This window comes from Eubalaena glacialis, chromosome 16 (genome assembly GCF_028564815.1).
Source record: "Eubalaena glacialis isolate mEubGla1 chromosome 16, mEubGla1.1.hap2.+ XY, whole genome shotgun sequence".
NCBI classification, from domain to species: Eukaryota; Metazoa; Chordata; class Mammalia; order Artiodactyla; family Balaenidae; genus Eubalaena; species Eubalaena glacialis.
Genome location: NC_083731.1, coordinates 70,819,701 through 70,841,884, shown reverse-complemented (window position 1 = coordinate 70,841,884; position 22,184 = coordinate 70,819,701). Strand labels below are relative to the sequence as shown.

Sequence of the window (22,184 nt, the reverse complement as noted above, 5' to 3'; positions counted from 1 at the left end):
TTACATTTCTACCAACAGGGTACAAGAGTTCCATTTTCTCCACTTTCTCACAAACACTATTATTATTATTATTGACAGAAATTATCCTAATAGGTATGAGGTAATATTGTGGTTTTGATTTGCATTTTCCCAATGATTAATAATATTGAGTACCCTTTCACATGCTTGTTGGCCATTTCTATGTTTTTATGGACTGAATGTTTATGTCTTCCCCAAAATTCATATATTGAAGCCCTAACCGCCAATGTCATGGAACTGTGTAACTGGAAGAGTTTTGAGGTGCATGCTAGAAAAAGCTGAGATTGCCATGAAAGGACTTTTAAAGTTGATTCTGGTGAGGACTCAGAAAGAAAAGAGTAGAGATACAGAGAAAGCTTCCATCTTCTTAGAGATTATATAAATAATCATGAACAGAATGTTGGTAGAAGTACGGATGGTAAAGACCATTCTGATGAGGTCTCAGAAATGAAGAACATGGTTTTGGATGATGCAAAAAAGATGATCCGTGTTGTAAAGTGGCAAAGAATTTGACTGAATTGTATTCATGTTCCAGTGTTTTGTGGAAGGTAGAACTTGGGAGTGATGATATTAAATATTTAGCTGAGGAGATTTTTTTAACAAATTTATTTATTAATTTTTAAATTTTTGGCTGCTTTTGGTCTTCGTTGCTGCGCATGGGCTTTCTCTAGTTGCGGCGAGTGGGGGCTACTCTTCATTGCAGTGCACAGGCTTCTCATTGTGGTGGCTCCTCTTGTTGCAGAGCACTGGCTCTAGGTGCGCAGGCTTCAGTAGTTGTGGTGTGCAGGCTCAGTAGTTGTGGCTCGCGGGGTCTAGAGTGTGGACTTAGTTGCTCTGCGGCACGTGGGATCTTCCCGGACCAGGGCTCGAACCCATATCCCTTGCATTGGCAGGTGGATTCTTAACCACTGCGCCACAAGGGAAGTCCCAGGTGAGGAGATTTCTAAGCAAAGTATTGAAGGGGTGGCTTCATTTCTCCTTACTGCTTATAGTAAAATTTGAGAAGAGAGAAATGAGTTGAAGAAGGAATTGTTAAGCAAAAAGGAATCAGAACTTAAACGTTTGGAAAATTCTCAGCCTGCCTATATTGCAAAAAACTAGAAAGCTATTTGGAAGATAATTATGAAGGGTGTGGCTGAAGAACCATTTGATAAGGAGATTAGTATGGGTGTGAACCATGAATTGTGAGAAATAAATGTCTGTTGTTTAAGCCACCCAGTCTGGTATTTTGTTATAGCATCCTAAGCTAAGACATGTATTTCCTTTGGAGAAATGTCTATTCAAGTCTTTTGCCGATTTTTAAATTGGGTTGTTTGGTTTTCTGGTTGAGTTGTAGTTCTTTATATATTCTGAATATTAATCTCTCACATACAGTTTGCATATATTTTCTCCCACTCTCTAGGTTGCCTTTTTGTTGATTGTTTCTTCTGCTTTGTAGAAGTTTTTAAGTTTGATATAGTCCCATTTGTATATTTTGCTTTTGTTGCCTGTGATTTTCTGTCTTATTCAAGAAATTATTGCCAAATCCAGTGTCATGAAGCTTTTCCCCTGTGTTTTCTAGGAGTTTTACAGTTTCAGGTCTTACATTTAGGTCTTTCATCCATTTTGAGATAATTTTTGTATATGTATAAGGTAAGGGTCTAACTTCATTATTGTGCATGTGGTATCTAGTTTCCCTAATAGCATTTGTTGAAGAGCCTGTCCTTTCCCCATTGTGTAGCCTTGGTACCTTTGTTGAAGACCATTTGACCATATATATGAGGATTTATTTCTGGGTTCTCTATTCTATTCCATTGAGGTCTGTCTTTGTGTCAGAACCATACTGTTTTGATTACTATAGCTTTGTAATATGTTTTGAAATCAGGAAGTAAGAGGCCTCCAGCTTTGTTTTTCTTTCTCAAGATATTTTGGTTATTCAGGGTCCTATGAGATTCCATGTGAATTTTAGGATTTTTTTTCCCCTTATTTTTGCAGAAAATGGACAGTGGAGAAAAGATTGTATTGGGGAAAAAATACCATTAGGATTTTAATAGGGATTGCATTGAATCTGTAGATTGCTTTGGGTAGTATTGGACATTCTAATAATATTAAGTCTTCCAATCCATAAACACAGGATGTTTACTTATTTGTGTCTTCCTCAATTTCATTCAGCATTGTTTTGTAGTTTTTAGTGTACAAGTCTTTTGTCTCCTTGGTTAAGTTTATTCCTAAGTATTTTATTCTTTTTGACTCTATTATATCAATAAATGGGATCATTGTCTTAATTTCCTTTTTGGATTGTTCATTGTCAGTGTATAGAAATGCAAGACATCTTTGTGTGTTGATTTTGTTCTGTAACTTTGCTGAACTCATTTATTCTTAGCCAGTTTTTTGGGGGATTCTTGAGAGTTTTGTATATGCATGATCATGTCATCTGTGAACAGAGGTAATTTTACTTCTTCCTTTCCTATTTGGGTGCTTTCTGTTTCTTTCTCTTGTCTGGTTGCTCTAGCTAGGACGTCCAATACTATATTGGATAAAATGGTGAGAATGGGCATCCTTGCCTTTTTCGTAATCTTAGAAGGCAAGCTTTTAGTTGTTCACCATTGAATATGATGTTGGTTGTAGGCTTTTCATCTGTGGCCATTATTATGTTGATGTAGTCCTTCTCTTCCTAGTTTGTTGAGTGTTTTTATGAAAGGGTGTTGAATTTTTTCAAATGCTTTTCCTGCAGCAATTGAGATGGTCATGTGGTTTTTGACCTTGATTCTATTAATGTGGTGTGGTACACTGATTGATTTTCCTATGTTGAACCATCCTTGCATTCCAGGAATAAACCCCCTTTGATCATGATATATAATCCTTTTTTTTTTTTTTTTAATTTTTTTAAAATTAATTAATTAATTAATTTATGGCTGTGTTGGGTCTTAGTTTCTGTGCGAGGGCTTTCTCTAGTTGCGGCAAGTGGGGGCCACTCTTCATCGCCGTGCGCGGGCCTCTCACTATCGCGGCCTCTCTTGTTGCGGAGCACAGGCTCCAGACGCGCAGGCTCAGCAATTGTGGCTCACGGGTCCAGTCGCTCCGTGGCATGTGGGATCTTCCCAGACCAGGGCTCGAACCCGTGTCCCCTGCATTGGCAGGCAGATTCTCAACCACTGCGCCACCAGGGAAGCCCATATAATCCTTTTAATGTGTTATTGAAGTTGGTAGGCTAGTATTTTGTTCAGAGTTTTTGCATCAATATTCATCAGGGATATTGCTCAGTAGTTTTCCTGTAGTATCTTTGTCTGATGTTGTAACAGGGTAATGCTAGCCTCATAGAATGAGTTTGTCAGTGTTCCCTCCTCTTCAGTTTTCTTTTTTTTGGGAATAGTTTGAGAAAGATTGGTGGAATTCTTCAGTGAAGCCATCTCGTCCTGGGCTTTTCTTTGTTGGGAGGTTTTTGATTACTCATTCAATCTCCTTGTTATAGGTCTGTTCAGATTTTTTATTTCTTCATGGCTCAGTCTTGGTAGATTGTATGTTTCTAGGAATTTATTTCTTCTAGGTTACCCAATTTGTTGGTGTTTGATTGTTCATAGTAGTCTCTTATGGTCCTTTTCACTTCTGTGGCATCAGTTGTAATGTCTCCTCTTTCCCTACTGATTTTTGTTATTTGAATCTTTTCTTTTTTTCTTAGTCTAGCTAATGGTTAGTCAATTTTATTGATCTTTTTAACAAACCAACTCTTAGTTTTGCTAATTTTTTTCTTTTTTTAAAAATTTTCTATTTCATATGTTTCTGCTTTAATCTTTATTATTTCCTTCCTTTTGCTAACATTGGGTTCAGTTTGTTCTTCTTTTTCTACTTCCTTGAGTTGTTAAAAAGAAAGCCATGAGTTGGGTGCTTTCCTCCAACTTTGGTGAGCTGTGTTGGCTTCTGTCTGTAGTATTACAAGTTCTCTGGTGCTGTCACAAGCTGCTGAGCTTTCTTTTGTTCTCAATGCCTCTCCCTCATGAGACATTCAGAGTTTGCAGGTTCCCTGTTAGCCCTCCAAGGCAGGTGAGACAGGAACCAGTTCCTTGGACAGACCCCTGAAAAGCAGAAATGTTCGATGAACATTTCACTCTTCTCTTTCCCTCCCAAGGGGGAAGCCCCGCATTGGGCTATTTCTCGGATATTGAGCTGTGTTGGCTTGGGGGAGGGGCTCACTTAGATGAAATAAAATGACTTTTCTTACCCATTTCCTTGCAGTTGAACTTGCATGGGGTACTGCAACTTCTTAACTGGTTTCTGGTTTTCTCTAATAGGCATTTGGGGTCATATATTGTTGTTAAGTTAGTGTTTCTGTGGGAGAGCAAAATCTGGGGCTTTATTTTCCACCATCTTGCTGACCCTGATGTCCAGAGTATTTTTGGGTAGTGGCAGTGGGGGTGTGCAGGGGTTATGAAGTAGGAATGATTGACTGAATCATTGCCCACTGAGTTAAACTTAATCTTCAGGCTTCCTTCCCTCTTGGAAGTGTAGGCTGATATCATGTGGCTCAAAGCTCCAACCTTCTAATCACATCATTAGTCTTTCTGACCTGGTCAGTGCCCACCTGAGTCATCTCCTTTGTATTATCTAGGGGTCCATTGTGAGTCACCTCATTAACATAAACTCTCAGATGTAGGGGAGGGTTTAGAAGTTGCCTCCCACGCACTGGGGACAAAGGCCAGCCAAATTCTTTATTACACATGTTTATTGAAATCTAGTCAGGCAGTATAAAATTTAAAAGGTACAAAGATGTACAGGGAAATACAAATCTTCCACCCATCCTTGTTCCTCAACCACCCAGTTTTTCTCCTGGAAGGCTGATACTTAAATCTTTTTTTGCCTAAATAACAGTTAACTCTCTTTAAAAAATAATAAATTCCATCCCCCCAGCCTCCCCCACCCTGGTCCCTTTGGCTATTGCCATATTTTGAGGATTTGAAGGACTGTATTGTTCTCCAAACAGTAATGAATATAATATTATTTCTTTACATTATACCTTGAAATGAATTTGTTACTGAAACACTTAGGTGCTGGGATAGAAAAGTGAAATTAGTCTTTTGAGGTTTTTTTTTTTTTTCTGGATTAAGAATAATATATTCACTGTAAAAATTTTTTTTGGAAAGTAGTGACACATAAAATAACAAAAGTCTTATCATTTAATGTTTTATTTCTTATCTTTTTTCTGCTTGTGTGAATAGTGGGAGGTTGCATATTTAAATACACTTTATGTTAAAAAAAACACAGTTGAGAATAGAATCTAAGGTTTTGTATCATTTTTTCCCAGATTACACTGCTGAGATCATTTTCCTTTCCAGATGCATTAAATAATCTTTAGTAGCATGGTTTTACCATTTCCTTGTTTTTGCATGTTAAGATTATTTCTGGTTTTGTGCATAAATTAGCAAATCTATTAGATAATTTTACTTTGTTTTTTCTTGATTGATTTTAGAAGACTTAAAAGTTAACTTAATTGTTTGGTATTTATCATCTTACCTTCTTAATTGCTCATGATAATAGCCAGAGCTATTCTTTCAAGGTAGGTAGCTTTCTTTTTTACTGACTTCCAGTAGGGTTAGAGCTTACAAAATCAGGACCTTTTGTTCATTAGGCTTTCCCTATTAAATATCAGTAAACTGTTTTCTGATTTTTTTAATGTTCTTTAAACAATACTTTAATGTCCCTTCAGTTCTTGTGAAAAATGCATAGGTTATATTTCACATATGTATATGTTTATATTAAGTTGTTTGGTATACATTTGTATCTATTTTTAATCTTTTTCCCTCACAGGTGAGCCATTGTCTTCCTCTTCCTTTTCACTTCTTTTCCATTATTTCAGTTGAACACTTAGGAGGGATTGTTGCAGGAGGTGCAAGGATAAATTCTCAAGAGAATTTAAAAATAGTGGGGAGTGATAGATGTATAAGTCTGATAGTGTACACAAATAGATTTTAAGATTTTATTGACGGTTCCAAAATAAAATCTAGATATTTTGGCTGTTTCCCCTCCTGCTAGGGTCCTGTATTGATAGGAAGTTCTCAAGGTGGTGTCAACATTGAAGATGTTGCTGCTGAGACTCCTGAGGCCATAGTTAAAGAACCTATTGATATTGTAGAAGGCATCAAAAAGGAACAAGCTGTTCGGGTATGTTGTACTCCGAAACATTTCTAGCTTTTGATTGGATAATTACAACCCTTAAAGAGAATTAACTCTGTATATGTGAAGTGATTGACAAAACTTCTTAAAAATTTTTTTTGAGTGTCAAGGCATGTTAATATGTAGTTTGAAACTGAAACTTTTTAGAAGTATCTAAAACGTTTTTCTTCATATCCTCCATAAATATTTTACTATGTATCTTTAGTAAAGATAAGGATTCTTTTAAAATAGCCACTATACCATTGCCATCCCTAGTAAAACTAACAATAACTTCTTAATATCATCACTCACCCAGTCATTCAAATTCCCTAATTGTCTCAATTTTTTTTTTTCTTTTACAGTTTGAGTTGGGATTCACATAAGTTCTTTCATTGTGGTTGGTTAATAGGTCTCATAGGTCTTCTTCTAGTTTATAGGTTTCCTTTCCCTCACTTTCTTCATCCATTTTCTTTCATTTTGTTGAAGAACCTGGGTTAATTATACTTTATCGTTTTTCATAGTCTGGATTTTACATCCCCATGGTGGCATTTAACATGTCCTATCCCCCCTTTATTTCCTGTAAGTTGTATGGAATGGTAGGGACACTGTCTCATATATCCCTATGATAGATCAGTGATTTTATTTTTGGGGAGTTTTATGGACGCTTTTAAGAATCTGTTTAAGGCTGTGGACTTTCTCTCAGTGTATGCACATACTCAGTAAATTTTGCCTACAGTTTCACTAGTTTTCTGTACCATCCTTCTTGTGTGCCTCTTCCTCCCATTCGATTCCCACCCCCCCAAAAAAAAGCCCCCCAAAACAAAAACTTAACCATGAAGTTTAGTATTATGGCCTGTGAGAGCTGCTTGTTAATGTTTGTAATACTGCTATTAAATTGTTTAGTTTATATATAAAAAATGAGTGACCCATCTTAAAAAGAAGTTTGAATATTAAAGTTTGAATGAAATTAACATCTCTTATTAGGACACTGTCAAAAGAAGCTTATGGTATTGAAGTACAGTAGAGCAGGAATTTTGACTGATACAAAGATTTCCCTGCTAAAGCGTGAAGCAAGTCATTTAGGCAAGTGAATGGTATAAATGTTTAAAGGGGACAGATTTGATTCATTAGGTAGTTATGTGAGAGTGATGACTGGAGACTTAAATTTAAATGAGAAAGAAAACACTTGATTTACAAGAATACTTGAAGGAATAATCTACTAAGATTGTACCTTTTTGAGTGATGGATGAACAGAAATAGTTCCCAGCACAGTGCTAGACAAACCAATATCATACTGGGCTGATCAGAATACTTTTGCAATTCTCAGATGTTTACATTTAAAACAGTCGATTGTAACCTAGTGAAAATCTTTCTAAATGAAATGGCACTTTATTTCTCATTATTCTTTTTTTGAAATGTTTTAACCCAAAATTACATTTCTTAGTTTGATCATCCACTTTATTTTCATTTGATTATTTGCATTTGTCTTCTTGCAAGAATCACATTCACTTTCAAAGAATTTAATATTTTCTGTTATTGAAAGTCAGATGTATCGTAGCCTTAGATAGCAATTGGAAGAGAGGAGAAAACTACTCCATAGGTTTCCTGAGCAGCTGCAACAGTTAGGATAAAAAAAGAGACATGTGGCTTCTATACCAGTGGTTCAGAATTGCTTATAGAACTTTAAAATATTATGGATTTTTGGTCCACTATAGAACTTGTGAACCACAACTTCTGGGTTGAGACCTTGGTGTATGTATTTTTAAAAAGCTCTTCAGGGCTTCCCTGAAGAGCACAGTGGATAAGAATCTGCCTGCCAATGCAGGGGATACAGTTTCGATCCCTGGCCCGGGAAGATCCCACATGCCTTAGAGCAACTAAGCCCATGCGCCACAGCTACTGAAGCCCGCGCGCCTAGAGCCCGTGCTCCGCAACAAGAGAAGCCACCGCAATGAGAAGCCCGTGCACCGCAACGAAGAGTAGCCCCCACTCGCCACAACTAGAGAAAGCCCATGTGCAGCAACGGAGACCCAACGCAGCCAAAAATAAATAAATAGATAAATAAAAATTGAAAGGAAAAAAAAGCTCTTCAGGTATATTTAGGGAGGAATCTCTGCTCAAGACTGTAAACTCTTCTACTAGATTAGAAGCTTAAGTACCTGTATATCTTTTGAATCTAGCATATATTAGGTGTTCAGTAGATTTTTGAATGAATAGGATAATACTTGTTTGACGATGTGTCTTCATTGCTTGGTAGACACTCTTCATAAATTACCTAAAAGGTAAAATAGGGTGAGTTAATATTTTGGCCATTGTTTTTGGACCATTTGGATTATCAGTCTACCTTTTATATGTAGTTTTAATAAAATATAAGCCTCTTTTTTCAATTTAGGTTGGCCATAAGGCTTAGTGGTAGTATGGAGGCTATGGAATAACACAGGAACAGGAATTGAGGCGAATGACAAGTCATTTGACCTCTCTGGATCTCTTTCTTTGTAAAATGGGCATACTACCTGCTTTGTGAGGATTTTGAATAAAAACTTTTGTTTAACCATTTAGTGATAGTAGATGCTATTTCAGTGATTAATGTTTGACCATAAATGAGTCATGCTTATTATTTAAATGATAAACTACAAGGTTTTTTATTTGTAATAATTTAATGTTGATGGGATGTATACAGCATTCCTATAATAAAGAGACAAATTGCTTTCAGCTTGCACAGAAGATGGGATTTCCAGCCAATATTGTGGATTCTGCAGCAGAAAACATGATCAAGCTTTACAACCTTTTTCTGAAATATGATGCAACCATGGTAGAAATAAATCCAATGGTAGAGGATTCAGACGGAGCTGGTAACGTATCTTCTTTTATCAAACATTGATTGTTTATCCACTTATCATATTCTTCACTGAGGAAGTTGAACTCATAAGGAAGTGAACTCATTTCTATGTAGAAGCTTATTTTATAATGAAAAGAGTGAATGTGAACAAATATTAAAGAGACCCTTTAAAACAAACACCTTAAATATATATTTATGTACACACAGAGGGGTTAAAGCTGCACTGTATGGCAGCTACCAGGCACATGTGGCAGTTAAAATTAATTGAAATGATATAAGATTAAAATATTTCTCAGTTGTGCTAGTTACATTTCAAGTGCTCTGTAGCCCCATGTATTGGACAGCACACATAAAGAACAATTTCGTCATTGCAAAAAGTTCTGTTGGGCAGTGATGGATTAGAGTATCCACTACGGTAGTGAATAAATAGTTGTAGTTTTGGGGAATTAGCCATTTTAGTCTCCCCAGGTTTCAAACTTTAGAGACACCATGATTGTTATTGTACAAAGTGTGTATTCTGATACTAGAGTCCTTTAATATTAGGGAAGTAAGATTAGCTTGTCACTTTGACAGCTTTTCTTTTACGTATGTTTAAAAGGTAAATCAGGTTTTGAATTATCATGCCTTCCATGTATAGTTTTTCTAAAAATATAAGTTGCTTTATTGTAGCCTAAGTTTTTCTTGATATTTTACATTAATTGCTTCTGTTGCTGTGATTTGTTTGATTTTGTTTCAAGTCTCTTTGGACATTTCTAATCTTCTTAAGCATTTGTAGATCTCTTTCACTTTTATACTTCTAATTAGTTATATTCATTATTATAGAAGTCAAGTTTTAGCTGGTCATTTATATGGTTGTATAAAGAAAAATGAGTAAATTTTCTTGTGATTGTAGAGGTAGTTTATAAAACTAAAAATAATTAAATTTTTTTAAAGAGTGAGGGCTGATGCACATTTTAAAAATGAAATGTCCAGTGAAGGAGAATTATCTGTATGAAACCGATATTTTTTTTTAAGGGAGGCAGTTCTTACCTATTTATTCTTTTAGATTGGCATTACTTAACCCTTCGTGGGTCAAGGACAAATTTTAAGAAATGCAGTGAAAATTGCATGAAAGCGAGTAACCCTCACCAAGGAGTCTGCACCAGTGTTCCCATGTGTGCATGTGCATATGCACTGTTTTTCATGCAGTTTAGGGGTTCTCAAACTCCTTGAAGCCTTTGGTCCTGCATTTGGTACTTGGATGTCAAATTACTAACTCCTATTGCTAGGCAACCTTTAGAATCCTTTTGTCAGGTTTCAAAACCGATCATACTGGAATTTTATTGGAATTGTATTCATCCTATAAATTGTTGGGGAAAAATTAACATCTTCCTAGTAATCAGTTTTTCCAACTAGAAATACCTTATTTTTCCATTTATGTAAGTCTTGATTTATATTTTTTTAAATAAGACTTATTTTCTTTTGGTAGGTATTATATTTCTTTTTAGATTTATTTGTAGAAATATATTTTTGTTGCTATTTTGAATGGGATCTTTTCTGCCATTGTATTTTCTTACTGTTTATTGCTGGTATACAGAGACTGTTGATTTTGTTCTTCATTTGAAGATTTTAATTCTATTGTTGTATTTGTTTTCCTTAGTCTTTGAAAAATATCTCTACTCAGTTTCAGCTTGTCTCCCATGTTTTGGTTTATTTTCAGTTTCTTCTTTCGTACATAGTTTTGAATTTTGACCATACAGAAGAGAGATTCTAAGTATACTTTGGTTTCCAATAGTAAAGTTTATTTTTTTAAAAAATATTTTCCCTCTATTTAACGAAAACATAGCAAATACTATATGCTAGGCACTATTGTAAGAACTTTTCAGATATGGACCCCTATAGTTCATTAAATGTTTATAGCAGTTCTGTGAGGTAGATACTATTACTATCCTTATTTTATAGGTTAGGAAACTGAGTTACCAAGAGGTTAAGTGACTTGCCCAGGGACACATGGCTAGTGGTAGAACTGGGCGGTGAATCTAAACAGTCAACTGCAGAATTTCTACTCTTATATATGACACAGTTGTATGACGGGGATATTTTGGGTCGAGAGTAGTAGTATATCAGCATTATTGGAGTAGGAAGAGATTAGCGATAAGGTATATATTTTAGGTTAGGAAGCTGTAGCAGTAGTCCAAGCAGGAGGTAACAAAGGCAGCGGGAATGGAAAGGAGAAGGCTTTATTTTACAGATGAGTTCAAGCTCAGGCTCTGTTAGCAGATCTACATTTCTCACTGTACTTTCTTTATATATATATATATATATATTTTTTTTTTTTTTTTTTTTTTTTTTTTGCGAGGGCTTTCTCTAGTTGTGGCAAGTGGGGGCCACTCTTCATCACGGTGCGCGGGCCTCTCACTTATCGTGGCCTCTCTTGTTGCGGAGCACAGGCTCCAGACGCGCAGGCTCAGTAGTTGCAGCTCACGGGCCTAGTTGCTCCGCGGCATGCGGGATCTTCCCAGACCAGGGCTCGAACCCGTGTCCCCTGCATTGGCAGGCAGATTCTCAACCACTGCGCCACCAGGGAAGCCCTCTTTATATATTTTGAATGGAGGCTTTAGACCAATGCAGACTATGTAGTTATAAACATATGCAGATTGATATGTTTTATTTATAAGGTTCATATTGAGTTTCAAAAGTAATATTTTAAAAAATGGAAAATATAGATATTTGTCTCCTTTTGGTACTAAGTTACCATATGACAAGATAGAATATACATTTGGGGAAATTATCATAGTATTCCTTAAAATAGTAGTTTAAGGATATTTTGAATGACTAAATTTGGAATTATTTCCTTTGTGCACAGTTTTTTTGGAACATATATGCTGCATAGAATGAAGTATACCTCTTAATTTGTACCAGTTTAATTGTTTGAATAATTGTAAGAAGAAAGTTTATAGACTCTAGACTTATTTTCCTAGTAACGCTCTGAAAACATAGGGTAATAAAAAAAAAATATATATATATATATATATGTATATATATATATGAATACAGTTGCTTAAATAGCTTATCATACCATTGCCATCATTGGAGTTTCTGAGAGATCTTCCAGTGATTACTGATCTTCCCTGACAGAGTTCTAATTAAAATGGATCTGACAACTAAATTACACAATTAGACAGACTTAATAAATCTATTCAAATATGAGGCTTTAACAGGGCAGTCCTTTCAGGGATAGACTATGCCTTGGGAATAGCAGTTGGAAATGGTTGCTCGCTGTGGGAAGCTTACTCCCAAGAGGAAGAAGGATTGAGCAGAATTATGCATGCCTAGTTTTATAATATCTAGATTAACTAGACAGATAATTTGCTTCCTTTCCTCTGGGAAGAATTAAGTAAAGAGGCAGTGAGAGACAGATCTTAACTAAGTGAATCCTTTGAATGTGAAAGGAAGCATCAGGAGTGGGGAAGATTTGATCCCGCCCCCTCCTCCCCAAACATTCCTTAGTATTTTCTTTACCCACTGAGCTCAACCATCAAGCCTGTGATCTATCAGGGTGGATGTGGAGCTCTTGAGGGAGGAGAGGTTAGCTGTCTGTTGGGGTAATCTTGTTCTGACTTTGAGGCTGCCTTTCCAATCCCAGCCATTGTTCCTTTGGCTATTATGGGAGCATCTATAGGTAGTTTGGATTTTTACCCCCAGAAATTTCTAAAATGGGTCAAAATAGTACACCAGTATCAGCTTTAAGAAAGTGTTATGCTCAATTCTGAAAATTTATTCTTTTCTGTTTCTGACACCACAGTATGTTCAGTCAGGTTGTCTATCGGAATTTCAAAAGTTCATCAGTGAGATTAGATTATGGCATTAAAATACTCTAATAGTAAATTACATAAAGACACAGCTGGATTTAAAGTCCAAATGTGATAAAAGTCCAGAGGACCTAGAGAACTGAAGTCCCAAGTCACATTCTCTTATCTGAGTTAGAAGTTCAAAGAAATTAATGTTCTTTCTAATTTTGTAAATATTTTGATTGAATGAGAGGTTATGAATTCTAGATGGTTTTTAAATTCTTTTAGCCATGGCAGTTTGGACTGTCTGTCATAAGAATGGGTAGAGTTTCTTTGTGATCTCAGAAGTTATATTATTTGAATTTCAGACCTCTTATGTGCCTGAATTCTAAAAGTGTACAAAAGGTTAATAATACATATAAGTTTATCACAGCTTTGGCCCTCAATTACCAAATTTGGAGAAAAAAACCCCCCCAAATCTCAAGCCATTCCCACTGCCAGGGACAGTGATCTCAGGCACGATAATGTTCTCAGAACCATGTACTTCGTTTTATCAAGGGTCATGGCAGAAACTCAGTGAAAGCTGAATGAAAGAGAATGGACTGATATTAGTCTCCCCAGGATGCCAGTTGTCTTGATTATCTTACCTATGGACCTGAAATCAGTTGAGAGAAATCTCCAAGTAAGGAATTAATTTTGGCCTGGTGCATTTGTGACTTCTGGGGGGAAAAAACCCAAAATGTACATTTCTTAAAAGATTTTCCGCTTTTGAACACTATGAATTGAGTATGGGCTCTGTTTACTGATATTACACATACCCTTGCTGTTAGCAGAGTTGTCAGTGGCTGGTTCTACTGACTGTTGCAGAGCTCAGGTCTAGGAAATATGCTTCCTAGGTATTTCACCCCAAGTATGTTTTTATTGGAGAATCACCATCACCTGAGTGAACCTGTCTTTATCTTCTTGAGTCTATATACTTTAGAGGCCTACTAAGGATTAATGCCTTTACTATGTGTTCCTCATTGTTTTTTGAATGGCATGTTAATTTTATTAATTTAATAGATATACAGTTGACTCTTGAACAACACGAATTTGAACCATGAGGGTCCACTTATAAGCAGATTATTTTTTCAATAAGTATGTACTACAGTACTACATAATCCGTGGTTGGTTGAATCTGTGGATGCAAAACTGCAGGTATGGAGGGCCAACTGTAAAGTTATATGCAGATTTTTTTGCTAACATATCTTGAGCACTTTTTGCATTTACTAAAGCATTCTTCTAAAACACTTATTTTAATATTTGTAAAATCTGTCATATATAGATATGACACAATTTATAACTATAAATTTATAAATGATTATCAAAATACAAGGGATCTGAAGGATCACAATCCAAGAAACATACATATTATTCACCAGTGATTTCAGATATTGTACTTTGTAGTTCCAAATTTTCAATATGGTTCCTTTCATAGTTTTATTTTCTGCTGAGATTACTTACCTGGTGCTTTATTATGACCATATTTTCCCTTAAATCATTAAACATGTTTAAAATAGCTATTTCACAGTCCTCTGATACTTTAAAATTTGAGTCATCTTGAGTTTGGCTTCTCTTGACTGCTTTGTTTCTTTACTGTTGGTTACATTTTCCTGTTTCTTCACAGATCTAGTAATTTCTAGTTGTATACTAGACATTTTGGGAGACTGAATTCTGTCATCTTCCTCTGAAAGAATGTTGTTTTTTGTTGTTAATAGTTAACTTGGCTGACTCTAAACTTTGTCTCTTGTTTTGTGCAACAGCTGAAACTGCTCAGTTCTTTTAGCCTCTATCTGTTCAGGAATAAGGAGAAAGTTGTAGTTACATTGGAGCAAGGAAGGGATAGAGTACATATTGAAAGATGAAGTCAGAGAATTAACCTTCATAAGGGCCATTTTGGTAGAGTGCTGGAGGTAAAAGCCTGATTAGAGTGGATTTAAGAGAGAATGGCAGGAGAAAAACTTGGTACAGGGAGTTTTTTAAGCAGGGCTTGGCAGATGTAGTCTCAGTTACTGCTGTTTCTCTACTTGTTCTTCTCTTTCTTCCTTTACCCTTTCTTTCTTCTTTCTTCTTCATAACCTGTTAAAAATATAAAACCCTTCGTAGGCTCACAGGCCATAAAAAAACCAGCACAGGCTGAATCTGGCCCATAGGCCATAGTTTGCTGACCCCAGGTTTAAAGAGACAACTCTTTCCGTGAGTTATGCTGTATAGAAAGAGGAGAGTAAGGGGGTGGGGGGAGGTAGGGAGTAAAGAGTTTTTTCTTTCTTTTTATTAAGGTGGGGGAAAGAACAGCATTTTTACAAGTCAGTTTGATTTAGCCAATAGCAAAGTGGGGTGGGGTGGAATTTACAGTGCAGGAAAGACAGAATTAGTGGAACAATCCCCTTGGGTTGAGACCCTGAGCCCAAGCAAAGGAGTTAGCTAGGAGCATGGACAGTTAATTCTTGGTAATTAAAAAGAAAATTAAATGCTTTTGAGGGTTTTTTTTTTCCCTTCTTTATCTGTTGCTTAGGATAGGTGTAGAACCAGTAACTTTGATGGGGCAGTTTTAATTCTCACATATTCTTTTTCAAGAAACAGTTTGAATTAATTGTGAACATAAATTGAAATACTTTCAGTAAGTAACAAAATGTGTTTTTCTTCTGAAGTCAAAAACATTTGATTATAGTTTATTGTGTCTATCTTGAAATTAACATCACTTTCTTTTTTTCCTTCAAAGTGCTATGTATGGATGCAAAGATCAATTTTGATTCTAATTCAGCTTATCGCCAGAAGAAAATCTTTGACCTACAGGACTGGACCCAGGAAGATGAAAGGGACAAAGATGCAGCTAAGGCAGATCTCAACTACATTGGCCTAGATGGAAATATAGGCTGTCTAGGTACCACCTGTTTTTGTGTTAAGAGTTGGATTGGCTAAGCTTAATTTATTTTCTTTGTTTGTTGCTTATACAAATCATTTTCCCTTCTTGATAGTAAATGGTGCTGGTTTGGCAATGGCCACAATGGATATAATAAAGCTTCATGGAGGGACTCCAGCCAACTTTCTTGATGTTGGTGGTGGTGCCACAGTCCATCAAGTAACAGAAGCATTTAAACTTATCACTTCAGATAAAAAGGTAGGGGCAGAACTTATGTTTTAGAATTTGAATGGCGAGAAGTAACTTGATTAATTAGTAAATGTGGTCGTTATAGTAGTTGAGCGTTAAAATTCAGAAGTCCTCAATAGTTTGGAAAAATTTGCTGAAATCAATAAAATAAAAGTTAGCAAGAAAGATAAACTTTCCCATTGTGATTTAGAAAACAAGGTGAAGAAATACTGGATGGTATTAGATAATACTATAAATGGTAGTGATTTGGCATGAGAACCCATTACTATAGAAAAAATTTTGGAGATGTTAGTTGACCAAAAAAGCCAGAAATCTGGAAAGTCTGTAAAGCTAAAAAGGAAATAAAAATCATCTTTAATTCTATCCAGACATAACTTTTGTTACTATTGATTTGATTTATTTTCTTTAAGGCTTGTTAATGCTTATATATTTCACACATACACTCATACACATTGCATATGTATCGTTCTAGAAACAGCTTTATTAAGATGTAATTCACGGGGCTTCCCTGGTGGCGCAGTGGTTAAGAATCTGCCTGCCAATGCAGGGGACACGGGTTCGAGCCCTTATCCGGGAAGATCCCACATGCTGTGGAGCAACTAAGCCCGTGCGCCACAACTACTGAGCCTGTGCTCTAGAGCCCGCACGCCACAACTATTGAGCCTGCTTGCCACAACTACTGAAGCCTGCGTGCCTAGAGCCCATGCTCCACAACAAGAGAAGCCACCGCAAGGAGAAGCCTGTGCACCACAAGGAAGAGTAGCCCCCGCTCACCGCAACTAGAGAAAGCCCACACGCAGCAACGAAGACCCAGTGCAGCAAAAAATAAATGAATAAAATAAATAAAAATAAAAATAAACCAAAAAAAAAAAAAACCCCGGCTTCCAAAAATAAAAAAAGATATAATTCACATTCCATATATTTCACCCATTCATATATATATCTTTTAATACACACATTTTGAGTCTTTTTTTGCTAACATCTCTTGAGCACTTTTTGTGTAAAGTATTATTCTAAAGCACTCATTGTAATGTTTGCATAATCTGTCATATATAGATATGCCATAATTTATAATTATGAATTTATAAATGATTATCAGAATACAAGAGATGTGAAGCATTGTGATCCAAGAAACAGACATATTATCATTCATCAGATTTTTTTTTAAGGAATATATCTACTCTGTGACCAATGTGGGTTTTTTAAGGCTTATGGAAATAAGATAATGGCCTTCATGTAACTAGTCTTACTGAATTTAGACTGAGAATTTGTCATTGGTAGGGATCAAGATACCTTGAACTGTGTTGCGAATTGAATGAGTTGGGCAAGGGGAAGGAAATGTGCAGAGGCATGGGGTCCAGAGAGGGCCACTGTGTTCATGGATTGGTAAGACGCTTATGCATAAAGATATAGCATTATTGGGATGAATGATAAGAAGTAATGTTGGCAAATTGAGACCCAAGTTGTGAAGATCCCTGTATCTATAGCTAAGGAGTTTTGAATTTAACACTTCTACCCCAGCACATTTACAAATACATATATCAACTCCTTACCTTTTTGTTTTTTTATTTTTAAAAAAGAAGGTAATTCTGTTAGTAAAGGGTGAAAAGGAGAATAGGGAGACACTGGCAGGAGAGATCAATTTGGTTATTATACCTGCTTGTTTGGAAGGATGAAGAGGTCCATAACAAAGGCAGTGTCAGTAAGAATAAAGCAATGAAACCTACACTGCTGAGATAGAATCCTTAAGTTCATTTTTTTCCTTTTTGGGCGTGGCATGGTGAGGGATTGGTTAGGACTTCTGGCTGCAGAGAATCATTGGTTGGTGATATCTTTTGTGCTGTCAGAGGCAAAGTAAAGAAATTTGGTATTTTTGAATGAATGTGTTAAGTTTGCCCTGTGGTGATTATACCTGGTAGATAGTTGTAAAGATATTCTTCCTATAATGGTCAGATGTGTATTTGAGAGTCCTCAGTATATTGAGAAAAGTTGAAGTGTTAGGCATTGGTGATATGACTCATGCAAGTGATTTGAGGAAACCAAGAATGGAACCTGGCTCCTCCCACCCAGTGCTGAAGGATTGAATAAGGAAGGAAGACCCAATAAAAGAGGGAGAGAACAAACTGACAGAGATAGTTGCAGATCAGGAGAGAGTGGTGACATCAAAGGCCAGGGTGAAGAGTTCTGAGAAGTAAGGGAATGGGCAGTAGTGTTAGATGCTGAAAGAGAGGAGAGGGGGGCAGAGGCCAGGCTGCAGTGGGTTGAGTTGTGATTGGGAATTGAGGGTGTGGAGTCATACAGGAGAGTTACTCCTTCGGCGGTGGGGTCTGAGGAGGCACAGAAGGACGTAGTGCTCGCAGTTGAGTGGAGGTCGGCTTGAGAAGAGCTGTGCGGTGTACGCGTGTTTGTGCAGAAGACCAAGAAGATGGGCTGTTTCTAGCTGGAGAAGAGATTTGAAGATAAAGAAGAGAGTGAATATAGCTAAAGGAGTGAAGACCTGGAGGAGACACAGTACAGTAATTAGTGATGAGGTTAGTTTTGGAGAGGAGGTTACTCCTTAAGGTATTACTGGAAAAGGAAGATCATATGCTAGAAGTTAGAGAGTTTGAAGTGGGATAGGAGGCTCATGAAGAGAGTTGAAAGGTATGAGTCAGATTCCTAAGGTATGAGTCAGACTATTGCTGATGAATCATTATTATACTGCTCTTCAGGTTATGCTCGTGTTTCACAGGTTTGGTGTTTGGTTTTGTTTTTTCCCACTCTTTTGCTTTTCTTGAAGTTGGAATGGATAAACTAATAGGCTGGAATCATGCATTATTTGAATGGGGATAGCAGGTAGACTGGGTATGAGAGAGGAGTGGCTATGAGGAAGCTGAGTGTGCCCACGACAGTGTCATTGATTTGCTCAGCTGTGGCTTCTAGGCTCTATAGTGAAGCACGCCAGATTGGGGGAGAGCTGATAGACTGGTTGATTAGGAAGGGGTTGAGGGACTAGAGGCTTTAAAAGATTGGATTTGATAGAGTTAGAGATGAAAGGCGTTAAGTGAAAGGAGAGGAGGTTGAGCAAGAGTGGGATTTACACATTTGATATTCTAGAGACGTTCATTCTGGTCAGGTCAAGGATTTGTCCTTGGTAGTAATCAGTTGATACGCACTGGAGGTAAAAGTGACATGGTAGAGCTCCAGTCACTTTAAGGCTCAAGTGCTAGATGATGCCTGTGGTGCATACTGTAGTTATCCCAAATGCGGTGGGAGGGGGTGAGATGGGAGGGTGCCAGAGTCCACTGTGAGTTCTGTTCCATTATGAATTCTAGACCTTTATTTCTTGAAGTATAGAAATAATAGTGGTAAAGGTAAGGAATGCGTAGTATAACTCAGTGTGTCTCAACTTTTTTCCTGTCATGGCATTCACAGAAAGTAACATTTCAGTGGGGCACGGGAGGTACATGGGGAAGGTTGCTTGTTGTCAGAGACCACTGGCTCAAGGTGCCAGCTGTCCCAGAACCTTCCTAATTGCTCTAAGGCAGCGGTCCCCAGCTTTTTTGGCACCAGGGACCGGTTTCGTGGAAGACAGTTGTTCCACGGACGGGGTGGGGGTGGGGGATGGTTCAGGCGGTAACGCGAGCGATGGGGAGCAGTGGGGAGCGGGAGGAGCGGTGGGGAGTGGGGGAGAGCAATGGGGAGCGGTGGGGAGCGGGGGGGAGCAATGGGGAGCGGGGGGGCGGTGGGGACCAGTGGGGGGCGGTAGGGGGCGGCAGATGAAGCTTCGCTCCCTTGCCCGCTGCTCACCTCCTGCTGTGCGGCCGGGCTCCTAACAGGCTGCGGACTGGTACCGGTCCGTGGCCCGGGGGTTGGGGACCCCTGCTCTAAGGGGTGAGGGGAACAATATCTTGGTGTGTGTATAACCCATTGGTATCTCACTGGTTGAGAAGTTCTAGTGTAGCTGAATAAACTAAGCCTCTTTTTAAAAAACAAATAAGGTTTTTTTCTAAAGGGTAGAAGAACAGCGATTCAGACTATCAGTGTGATGATGAAAGAATGCCAACCCAAATAGGCCCTGAGGTTTGGATGTGATGTGTAGCCAGGAGTGGCCATACAGATGTTGAGTAATTTTGAGGGCCTGGTTTGTGTGAAAACTTGGTAGAGTTAATGGGGAAAAATGAAGAGATGATAGTTAATGAGGACTAAATTGGAGATCTTGCATATGATGTTGTCTTACAACGTGGTCTGGGTTAGTAATGTTGGTAATGGCTATGCTTAATAGGAAACAAGTAAATGCAATCAGGAGGTCTTGTTAATATGTGACAGGAGAGAAGAGACTGTGAGCCAGGTGTTGAAATAACCCAAGGAGGGGAAATAAGTTTTGCTGGGTGGTGGACTGCACAGACTTCAATGATGAGAGCTGTATGCAGAGAGTATGGCTGTTTGGTCTGAAAATGTTTCCACGGAGTTAACTTTTATCATAAGGCACAGATACTAGTGTTTTCTTGGGAAGGAAGGAAAAATAGTCATTCCCTTAAAATTTTAATCTACTAAAACATTTTATTGGCAGGTACTGTCTATTCTGGTCAACATCTTCGGAGGAATCATGCGGTGTGATGTTATTGCACAGGGTATAGTCATGGCAGTAAAGGATTTGGAAATTAAAATACCTATTGTGGTACGGTTACAAGGTAAGTGTAAAAGGATCTTGCAGTTGTTCTGTGAACTCTAATTGCTTAAAAGTTCATAATTCCAAGGGGTTTGGTTCATTTAGTTTTAAATTTAGTTTTAAATAGCTATATATATTTTTTAACATCTTTATTGGAGTATAACTGCTTTACGATGGTGTGTTAGTTTCTGCTCTATCACGAAGTGAATCATCTGTACGAATACATATATCCCCATATCCCCTCCTTCTTGCATCTCCCTCCCACCCTCCCTATCCCACCCCTCTAGGTGGTCACAAAGCACCGAGCTGATCTCCCTGTGATATGCGGCTGCTTCCCACTAGCTATCTATTATACATTTGGTAGTGTATATATGTCCATGCCACTCTCTCACTTTGTCCAATAGCTGTATTTTTAAAATGAGAGTGTAGTAGGGAATTTTTAAAACGTGGGTTAAAAAAAAATTCTAACATTGGAGCAAAATTGTTCATAGTTTTGCTTGGTGTAAGTTGATACATTATTTATTTGTTGTGTGTATCTTGAATTCTTACTTGTCTGAATTACCATTAATGTGATAAGGCAAAGTATTTCACAAGGTAACTCCAGGTTTTTATAGTATTTTCTTTGGTTTAGAAGCATTTGTATTAAATGACAGAAGTTAGTTGAAATTTCATATTTGTGAATGTATATTGTGACAAACATTTTAAATGATTTTGTGTAGATATTTAAAATGTCTGTATTTGCATAAATCATTTCCAGGTACACGAGTTGATGATGCTAAGGCACTGATAGCGGACAGTGGACTTAAAATTCTTGCTTGTGATGACTTGGATGAAGCTGCTAAAATGGTAAACAGGTTATGTTGATCTGAGGATAAATTTGCAGTGTATGAAAGATTTATAAACATTTAGATTCTAAAATGAACCAGCTAATATTGCTAATAATTAGTGTTTCAGCTAAACACTAGGAGTATTGAACCCCATATACCTATCACCCATCTTAAACAATTACCAGCTCATGCTCAGTCTTGTCTCATCTTATTCTTACCTACTTCCTTCCTTGCCCATGATTATTTTGAAGCAAATCCCAGACATTATATTATTTCATACTTATCATCATGTATCTGTAAAAGATAAAGGTATTGATGGTATAAAGGAATTATTATTACTTGTTTCAGTTGGGATAGTGGTGTTATGTTTATGTTTAATAAAAAAAGAATCGAGTCAGTGTTGAAATTTCCCTGATTCTCTTAAATATTTTTTGCCTAGGTTCTTTGTTAGAATTAGGATCAAAATAAGTCTATGCTTGCAGTTGGTTAATATATCACTAAATTTCTTTTTATAGATTCTCCCTTGCCTCTTTTTTTATTCTTAACTTTATTTGTTGAAAAAACCAGGCTGATGGTCTTGTAGTGATTCCTATAGTCTGGATTTTAATGATTGTATTCATGGGGTGTCATTTAACATGTTCCTCTGCTCCTGTATTTCCTGTAAACTGGTAGTTCAATCTATAGGTTTGATCATATATGTATTTGATTTTGAGGAGCGGGGAGCAAGAATATTTTATGGTTGATTTTGTGTAATTCCATAAGGAGGTATATAAATGTCAGATAATTTCTCTTTTTGTAATAC

The 22,184-nt window shown here is 37.1% G+C and overlaps 1 protein-coding gene across 2 annotated transcripts in view; it reads left to right on the top strand.

The window, feature by feature from the left end:
- SUCLA2 (succinate-CoA ligase ADP-forming subunit beta) overlaps positions 1-22,184 on the top strand; it is a 48,061-nt gene that overhangs the window by 21,274 nt on the left and 4,603 nt on the right. The window contains exons 5-10 of one of the 2 annotated variants that reach the window (XM_061170607.1): positions 6,025-6,153; positions 8,858-8,996; positions 15,515-15,676; positions 15,771-15,913; positions 20,457-20,577; positions 21,313-21,401. In XM_061170607.1, coding sequence (XP_061026590.1) covers positions 6,025-6,153; positions 8,858-8,996; positions 15,515-15,676; positions 15,771-15,913; positions 20,457-20,577; positions 21,313-21,401 — 783 coding nt within the window. The remainder of the gene's footprint in view (positions 1-6,024; positions 6,154-8,857; positions 8,997-15,514; positions 15,677-15,770; positions 15,914-20,456; positions 20,578-21,312; positions 21,402-22,184) is intronic. The other variant, XM_061170608.1, reaches the window with a different exon arrangement.